Below are 10,084 nucleotides of genomic sequence, written 5' to 3' on the forward strand. Positions count from 1 at the left end.
AATCCTACAAAATAAAACAATATACTTATAGTAATAGCCACTGTGCGGGTCATATATATATATATATATATATATATATATATATATATATATATATATATATATATATATATATATATATATAGATAATATAAGCAGTCCTTGTTATTAGTTACTATTAATACAGCACAGTTATACATCATGCAGAAAGCATCCTAGTTACCTCCACGCAACTAAGAGTGCATTCTATGGATTTATATACAATGCATTTTGTTAATTGATGTTGCTTTGGGCATTCTTTGAGAAACCTCCACTCTTTTTTGCTTCTAAATTTCTTGGACCCCAGGTTTACCACTAGGTAAGCACATCTAATCTAGTGGTGTGCGTAGGGGCTTACTCTGAACGGTCCAATTGTTTTTTAGTGCTTCTGTGCAACACATCGTTGCAAGATCGGTTTGGGCATGTGTGACAAGCAGTTGCGAAAGGGTTAATCAAATAAAAACCACCTGGACAGTCTAAAAAATGAGTAATACACACAAAAATCTATCTTGCCATCACCAACCTTGTTTTTCTTCACATCTTTTTGACATCACAGGTTTTATTTCCCTCTGGCCAACAGTTCTCTGAATAGCTCCCAAAAATATACAATAAATCCCTTCTAGAAGAGATATGACATTCAATCTACTAAACCTACTATAATGTTCTGCACATACATATAGGAAACATGATTTGGTTTTATTGATTCCTATGAGAGATGCATCATCCTCAAAGGTTCCTTATGCAAAATATATTAATCATTGACTTGTTATTTTTTTTTACTCTGTGGTTACAAATGTATACAAGAATTTTCACAAATATTTATTATGGGATGTCTTCCTTTGATCAGTTATGTTTCCCATAAGGAATATATACTGAAGTTGGATTGACCTAAATCCTTTAAACTATTTTGTTTCTAACAAACTGTCCAAGAGGCTGTAAATCAAGATTGAAGAGATGATAGACAAACATTTTGGATTCAAAGACCATAAACAGTGTTTGACTTTGTCAGCAACAGTACAAGTTTAAAGAAAGACACATTGGGAAAACCTTGACATTCTACTTTCATAATGATCTTGATCAGACTATAATCCTGACAACTCTTCAGTTTTCCTCCCCCAGGAGAAGATTCAGGGGATGTTGGCCAGGATGTTCACACTTTGTGCCATTTTACCCGACGGTGCAGCTGGTTATGCTCCACATTGGGTCCATGATTGCAAACATGGAAGCAATTTCCTTTTGTGCAGTTGCAGCCATGTTTCCTCCTCCTGAAAGAACTTCTGGGGGCATGGAAAAGATTCCTTTCTCACCTAACACGCACTCCGTTAGAAGGTGACAGACTCTAACACGTGGGCCTCGAAACGTCTCACATTTTATAGGGTCAACTCATGTTGATTATGGGCTATGAAGTTGTAGCCATGAACATCTGCTACAGGGACTGTTGTCTCCACTGGAAGCTTTTCTTCCATTGTCCTTGAGTTCAGGGTGCTTATCCTGGATTTTCAGGATTTGTCTCTTCCCCTAATGGTCAAAGCGATAAGGGTCCATTCGAACTGTTGTGTATTCTTCTGGCGTAGATAAAATTTAGTGCTCTATAAGGCACATGTTTTCAGAATTCACCCTTGCCTAAATTAAGCTACTTTTTGTTTAACACAGAGAGCAGAACATGGGTACCAAATAGCAACATGCCATGGTGCAGCAGAAGGGGCATTGTAACAGCATCCCATTTTTCCCTTATTAAATTGTTACAACTAATAGTCTCTACAGGAAAATGGAGTGTATTTTTAGGTTTGAGTCTGCAAGAAACTACATTACTGATTGAATTGATCTATTATTTGACAAAATTAAGGTTAATGAAAAATTAAATAAAAGGTTTTTGGAATCACTGTCCAAATTCTTGATAATACAAGAGACATATTTTGCACATGGTAGAGGATCCATAGTTCCACACTTAATTGAATTATTTTTTATCAAAAAGGAATGACTTCTTTTTATTTCTTCTGTCTGTATGCTATAACTTCCCCTTAATGATCTTCTCTCATTGGTATTTTAAGGACAATTCTAAAAAAGTTATTTTAAATATTTTGCCATCAAGTCAAATTGTTTGAATGCTAATGGCACCGTTATGCTATAACAGAAATGAATTTCTTCTATTTGTGTATTTCCAGATATACAGAAAGCTAACTTTAGTCCAGAGAGTAACCATAAATCACCGCTTCCTCTACTACCACCATTTGAGACTGAAATCACATACAATGAGCGAATGAAAAACCTTACTGACACAGAGCGGCTTTTTGATCAGTTAACAGAGGAGAAAAAACAGGTATAATAAGTAGAGAACAACCCCAAAATGGTTCTTATTTGGGGGAAGGTATTTGTATGTATATGTGTGTCCACATAATATATGTGTGTGTGTATATCTATGTATGTATGTATGTATATATATATATATATATATATATATATATATATATATACACAATATAGCTATAGCTATATCTCTATCTCTATATCTATCTGTTAGGCGCCGCCTCCGCACCGTCTCCATATGCGAGAGGCGGACGCTGCTTCTGCCAGTCCTCTTTGCTAGGCAACGGGACGCTGTCCTTTATTCCGGGTCGTCATGCAATGGGACGTCCGTACTTTTGCTCAGCGGGCAGTGTCACTGACCGATGATCAACTGCCTACCAATGAAGGACAACTGAGGGGGATATAAGGAAGACTCTGGCACCATTAGGGTGCCAGAGTATTGGTTTTCACCCTGCTCCAGCTCTTGTACTGTTGGTGGCTCCTGATGCTGTTATTTGACCCGTCTTTCTCTGATCATCCCTTCGGATTCTCCTTGGTACCTTGCTGCCTGGTCCATGACGATTCTTTTGGATTCCCCTTCTGTACCTCGCGGCCCGCTGGTTCTGACCCGGTTTGATCGACCACGCTACTCTCTGTTCCTACGCTGGGGCTCGTCTTGGAGAACTGCAATATATATATTATAGATTGAGAGAGTCCTCTCAGAAATTTCAGCGCATATAGTACCAGAAAAATATACATGGCCACCGCAACTGACCAGAAAATACCATTCTCTCCCAATATACTTAAAATAAGTGACCCCAGGATGGCTTTGTAAGAGTTTGGAGGCCTGGACCCTTTACACTGGGTTACTGAGGTGGAGGAAGCTGTTGGTTTCTCCTTCTTTGCGGGCTTCCCTGCTCTTGGAATGCCCACCACAACACTCCTGAAGAGAGTTTTTCTGACTGACTGGGGCTCTTCTCCTCTTCTCAAAGTTCTCCTCAGAAAAATGCTCTGGCACTGTTTCTAAAACCTGCCGAGTACCTCTATGTTCTTTATGTTTAATACCTGTATTTGTTATTTTCGTAGAAGAATAAAAATTTACTTTTTTGTAGTCTGCTGTTACTGCTTTTTAGAGAATATATACCAGAAATATTTTTCTAGGTCTGATTTTGCTAAGCTTATTTAACCCCATTTTAACCCTTTCTAGCATGGCTGAAAAAGGGACTAATTCTAAGGCTAAACCTGGAGGAGGTAAATCTGTTTTCTATTTTACCTGTTCCAGGTGTCGGACAAAATTACCCAGTAGACAGCAGAATCCAGATGCCCGGTGTGCATCCTGCAAAGCTGAGGATCGTGTTTCGCGCCTGCCTGGGAGGGACACATCTGATTTGGCAGAACCAGCTTGGTAAAGATCCCTAGCTCAGTCCATGGTGGAATGGACAAAGCTGGTTTCATCCTGTATTTTCAGGGGCATCCTCCAAAGAGTTTTTTCCACAAGCCCTCCAATGACAAAGTGAATGTGGTTGGCTCTAAGGAAGGCTATCTGCTCTCTTCTTTTTTCAGGAGTTATCATCCATGTCACGTAGCAAGAATAGAAGCGAGTCTGTTGTTCAAATCTGTTCCTGGTACAGAAACCCGACAAATTGTTTCAACCCATCTTGAACCTGAAGTCTTTGATTGGACAGGTTCAAGATGGGGTCACTCATTTCAGTCATTTTGGGCATGGAGGCCAACTGATTCATGCCATCCATAGACATCAGAGATGTCCATATTCCATATCTCCATATTCTGGGAAGGACACCACAGTCTACTCAGATTCGCAACTCAAGACTCTCATTTTCAATTCTGTGCCCTTCCCTTAGGTCTGGTGACCACAGATCACATTTTTATGAATGGTCATGGTAGTTAGGACAGTCCTGTTAAGATCCCAGGGCTTTACCATTCTGCTGTACCTGGAGGATCTTCTCATAAAGGCATGGTCAGCCCACTTGTTGAAAATCCACCTGCAGAAGACAACTCAAGTCTTGGAATTGCAAAAGGTGGATTTTGAATTTACAAAAATCTAGTCTGGTTTTGAACCAGAAGATGATATTTATGGTCCTGATTTTCAGCACAAGGCAACAGAAGGTCCTTCTTCTGGAGGACAAAATCAGGTCCCTCTAAGTATTATGAGACGGGTACTGGAAATCAAATGCATGAATTTTATTGTGCATGAAGTTGATAGGGAAAATGGTCTTCACCTTTACGGCGGTACAATATGCCAGGTTCTTCTTTCTGATGTTTCAGCGGAATGTCTTGAGGAAGTGGTCGTGATCCAACCTCTACTTGAACTCCCAGCTCATTTCACGGTCACCGGAGACATATCTGTCTCTCAAATGGTAGCTAAGAACAGACAATTTGATGAGAGCGCACCCATTCACCATCCTTGACTGCACGGTGATCACGAGGGACACCGGTCTTCAGAGATGAGGTGGCGTAATTTGCATCGTTGCATGCAGTTTCTGTGGTCTAAGAACGAAGTCAGGCTACCTGTAAATGTTCTGGAGATCAGAGTGGTGATGAAAGCCCTATTGAGAACCCAGTAATTTTTACAGGGTAAGCCTGTCTGGATTTGGTCTGACAAAGCTACAGTGGTGGGGTACATAAACCGTCAGGGCAGACCCAAGAGTCCCTTGCGATGAGAGAGTCCTTCCGAATCCTGTCTTGGGTGGAATGGTTTCTGCTAGCAATTTCGGCAGTATACATTCCAGGAATGGAAAATTGAGAGGCAGACTTTCTAAGCAGATGTTCCATTCTCCCAGGAGAGTGGTCTCTACATCCAGAAGTTTTCTGGATGCCAAGTCATATGATGACCAGGATCAGTTGGTCTTATTGGACGTCGTAAGAGCTCTAAAACTTTACTTACATAGGATCTCAGCAGTTCCTAAGTTTTACTCCCTACTGGTTCTCTCTGATGCGAATAAGCAAGGTTGGCCAGCATCTAAACAGACCATAGCCTGGTGGATTAGGTCCACCAGTTACCAGGTTTATTCCTCTTCTGGTCAGTCATTTCTTGAGAGTGTGTTGGCTCACTTCACTAGGTCGATGAGTGCCTGCCTCTTTGGCAACGTGTCACAGGGCTTCAGTGGAGCAGTTATGTTGTTTCCCTACCTGGTCCTCTGTCCACACGTTCACTAGATGATTATGTTTTTGGGGCAGAGATGCTAGCTTTAGATGACATGTTTTGCGTTATGTCTGAGCATAACATAACCTCCCCTACGGGCAAGCTTTGCAATGTCCCCAATGAAGTAGTGTCCCACAGATAGGGGATGTTGGAGAAAGTAAGATTTTTGTACTTACCGTTAAATCCATTTCTCCTAATTCATCTGGGGGACACTGCACTCTCACCCTTTATGCTCAGTATTCCGTTTTGTATGTATTTCAACGGTTTGTTTGATTGTCTCTTGTATTCCCATTTCCTTGGGGCTTTGCAAGTTGTAAAGTGAGGTACACAGGGGCTGGGAGAAGGAAGATACTTCAGCATTCAGAGAATTAACTCTTGAGTGTCTGACTCCGGCACCCTCACCACAACACCAATGTAGCAGTGTTCCCTAGATGGATTAGGAGGAACAAATTTAACGTTAAGTACAAAAATCCAATTTTTTGTTTAATATTTCTTTATTGAGGATTATACCAGTATTACAAACAGGTATACATTAGTAGTAAAATCAAGAAAGAGCATACAATTTTTACATTTTTTATATGAAAATATAAACTGGATGGGGAGGTGGAAGAGATCCCTTTTATTTATTCTTCCCGTCTCTGCTTCTGTGAAAATGTCACATTTTATGAAAAGCAAAAGCTCTACACAATTCTATTGCTACTGAATTATGATTGTTGCATTTGCTTTTTTTAGTTCTATTAGATGTGTATTTGTAGTTTTTATGAAATTGGAATATAGATCTCTACTCTGCATCTGTTCACAGATAGAAGCTGCGCTCAGCCGAATGCCGTGTACTGGTCGTAGACTGAGCCTGCAAATGAGAGCCACAAAGGTAGCTGTCTTTCTTTATTTCCTATTAAATGGACAGTTCTGTTTTTTATTTATTTGATTGTGCATTAATAGAGCCTACTCCTCTTAGGTATCGCTCAGAGTTTAAAAATCATGGACAGATGTAACCGTAATCTCCATGCAGATAATGTCATATTTTATTAAAAGTAAAAAGTTCTGGAACTAACCTACACACAATTACCAGATATCATTGTACACTCAAACACACCCTTACCTCTACAGTGAATGAAAGGTGGATGCTCACTCTACAGTTGTTGTTGTTGTAGTGGGTACAAGTAAGTATTAAATATAAATTGTGGCCAAAGAACAATGTCTTTTTATTACTTTTATAATGGATAACCAATTTCAGAAATTAACATATATACATATATCACAAGCGTTTTAATTGTTGTTTTGCTTTACCTATGAATAGATGGTGTAGTTGATACTACCTTGTAGCCATTGCTATAGTTCAAATTATTGCACTTTTTATTTTTATTTATTACTTTTCACGGAAAGCCCAAAATGCTGGCAATCCATAAACTTGGAATGTGAGAGAATAAGTGCTTTGCGACTTTGGTGTTCAAGTGCCCTGACCATAAGACTCTAACAGAGGCAATGACTTCCCTTCTCTCAAGGCATTAGAGTTGACATTTGGAAGCGACACAAGGGGGTCACACACAAAAGAGTGATGTAACAAAATATGAAAATTAAACAAAAATCTTTGGGACACATATGGATCCAGGCATTCAGTTGGAACACGAAAAAATTCCTTTATGCCAAAGCACAAAAATATCTTCGTCAGACAAAAGGCTAGTACAAAAGAACTTGTGTACAGGAAACCTTGGCTTCATATTTGTGCCTTACTTTGTAGAGACTTGACACCCGTGCAACCTCAGGCATCCTGGCCACAGGGTCAGGCCACATATTGTACTTCCACTCTAAATCTGATCTTAGCCGAAAGGCCATGTTAGATCATTTTGCTAAGAAATCGTTAGTGTTCCTTCCAGAGACACCTTACCTGGTGAAGAGTAGCCAGCCACTCCAAGATTCAGGGTTTATATTTAGTGCTAGGAAAGCAAGTTAAATCAAATTTTTTTTGTTGTGTTGTCAAAAATTCCTCAATTTCCGTGAACTTGGTTTTTTTTTTTACTTGTATGTCTCTGCAATGTTATAATCTGTGTAGGCCAGTAAATGTATCAAATAACGATTTTTGCAAATCACCAATATATGGCAACTTTGCAAGGTAAATTTAAAGGCAAAACTAGCCTTCAAAGACATTGCTGTTTTTAAAACTGCCCTGCATAGTCGCCAAATATCAGTGATTTGAAGAATACGCAGATGGATACATCTACTCCCTAATGTGCAATGTCATTCTATGCTCATAAATCAAATTAGGCACTTGAAAAAGCATGGTGGTATGGTGTTCCATTCTGAAATTGTTCTCCTCGTGCTAGCATGGGTTTCCTCTGGGAGATTGGTTTTCCTCTCACCAAAAACATATTGGTAGGCTAATGGGCTACTGAATAAATTGGCTGTAGTTGTGTGTCTGTGTGTCTGACAGAGATTGGGAAATTAGGTTGTTACGGGCAACTTGGTGGCATAAGTGATTACCATTTCCACCTCACCGCGCTGGGGCCATAGGCTCTTTCCAACCTGGGCAGTAGTATATGTGTGGAGTTTGTATTTTCTATCTGTATTTGCATAGGTTTTCTGCTTAGCTCCAGCTTTCTCCCACAGTTCAACTGTTATTGGTAGTGTACATATGTGTGTTTGTGTGTATTTTGGATATTTTTAGACTGTTATCTCCACTGGGACAAACCATAATAAGTGTATGTTGGGAGTATATAAAAAAAAAATATAGGAGAAATAGTTTACTTATGGTATTATCAATATTAGAAAATATCATAATACCTTAAAAGTATGAGTATCCTTATTTCATTTACAATTCTCCTGCTCTAGAATGGAAAATAAATGTGTAAATGTATATTTTAATATGCAAAGCTTCACATTAAATAGGTGACAATCAAAACTGAGAAAACGATGTTTCTTAAAACTTACATTACAATAAGGCATTATGTTAAACGGATTTTCATTTGCGTTTTTATTTTTCAGGAAAACTTGGAAGACCGTTTGGAAAAGATAAACCGTGATCTGGGGTCAATCCGAATGACTCTTAAAAAATATCATGTGCTACCAACATCTGCAAATATTTAATACATTTATAACTACCCTCAACTGGCTTTTTTTGCACTAATGCACTGACAAATGCTAATAGTTTTTAAGCATAAAGACAGTGGCTTCCCAACTCGTGATGCTTTAAGAACTTTTCTACTTCATAATGAGTTCTTTTTATCTCGTATACATGTTTTTGCTACAGTGGATTTAACGTGAATTGTATATTTTCTATTTTACTATGTAAAACAGGCCAAATTTTAGCAACATTTTGCTTACAATATAGACTTTGTGGGATAACCATTGTCTCTTACCTTTAGGTCACCTTTACCTTTTTATAATGTAATATTTGGTTATGTTCATTCAAGTATAAGCCTTCACGGTGCTTCCAGAGTAATGTTTTCTTTAATATCAAGCTTGTGAAATATGTTTTTACATCTAATGTATTCTTGTACCATGTGTATTCATTTGGTCTGTGCTACAAAGACCTTCAACGCTTTGCTGGCAATGCATTGCAGGCCTACCCTTTGTTCTCTGTGGTTTTCTTCATAATTGCTTTGTTACAAAAAAAAGTGATACTTTGTAGAGAAGACACAATGCAGCAATAAAAATTCCTGTTTATTCATATGTGTTCATTTCCCAACTGTAGAGTGATTTTTGTACATTTTTAAATGTATCTGTGGGTTTTTTCATGTTTTTTTTATTAGATTTAGAGTGTGTGTGTAATATATATATATATATATATATATATATATATATATATATATATATAGTGTGTATATATTATAATATATTTTGTATGTATATATGTGTACATATATACATATTATAGTGATAATAATTTAGAGTTTGATAGATGGTTTGCGTTTTTTTCCCATAAAATATGTATATGCACACCAACAATGTATATGCATTCAAGTCACCGATATTTGAAAAAACTATACCGATATGTCCCCTTATGCCTGAAGTGGTAGAATGGCGATGGGCAAGCATAGCCTGAGTGCTGGAAGGATGTGTTCATGAAATTGCAACACACTACGATATTGATTCATGCGCAGATACGCCTCTTAGTTGTATCTATTTTGGATAATGGAGGACTGGTGAAGCAATATGCAATGATAACTTTCAATAGCTGTATTTAGCCACTTCTGCTTGGCTAATTGTGCTTTGACCCCTCTAGGTGATGGTGCTTAAACCATAGCGTTGTAGCATATAAAGTCACAGCCATTATTCACAAAGGGACAGATGGTATTTTGGCAGCTACAAACTGGATCCCCATGTTTAATGGTGTGTTACAGTTCTTTTAAGAGCTATTATTGAGCTATAAACGCTACTATTCCTAAAGATCCCGTTTTATGCCTACAAGATTTTTTCTTATCTATACCCGATTGTCCTTTTGCCAAACCCAGTGTCTTGATTTAACACTGTGCTACCATAAAATTCTGATCCAAAATAAGCAGAGAGAAGAAACCAGCAGAGAAGTGCAGCAGCATCTACAGACACTAACCCATAAGTAAGCAGTTGCTGGAGAAGGAGGCTGGAGGTATCAACGACCTGGGACGACCATGGTGGTGC

At 38.5% G+C, this 10,084-nt stretch overlaps 1 protein-coding gene across 5 annotated transcripts in view; it reads left to right on the forward strand.

The window, feature by feature from the left end:
* Positions 1 to 9,136, forward strand: part of MPHOSPH9 (M-phase phosphoprotein 9) — a 63,176-nt gene extending 54,040 nt beyond the window's left edge. For all 5 annotated transcript variants that reach the window (XM_075177515.1, XM_075177506.1, XM_075177497.1 and 2 more), the window contains 3 exons: positions 2,184 to 2,338; positions 6,270 to 6,338; positions 8,450 to 9,136. In XM_075177515.1, coding sequence (XP_075033616.1) covers positions 2,184 to 2,338; positions 6,270 to 6,338; positions 8,450 to 8,551 — 326 coding nt within the window. In that variant the 3' untranslated portion in view covers positions 8,552 to 9,136. The remainder of the gene's footprint in view (positions 1 to 2,183; positions 2,339 to 6,269; positions 6,339 to 8,449) is intronic.
* The last annotated feature ends 948 nt before the right edge of the window (positions 9,137 to 10,084 follow it).

Source organism: Mixophyes fleayi, chromosome 1, assembly GCF_038048845.1.
Source record: "Mixophyes fleayi isolate aMixFle1 chromosome 1, aMixFle1.hap1, whole genome shotgun sequence".
NCBI lineage: Eukaryota > Metazoa > Chordata > Amphibia > Anura > Limnodynastidae > Mixophyes > Mixophyes fleayi.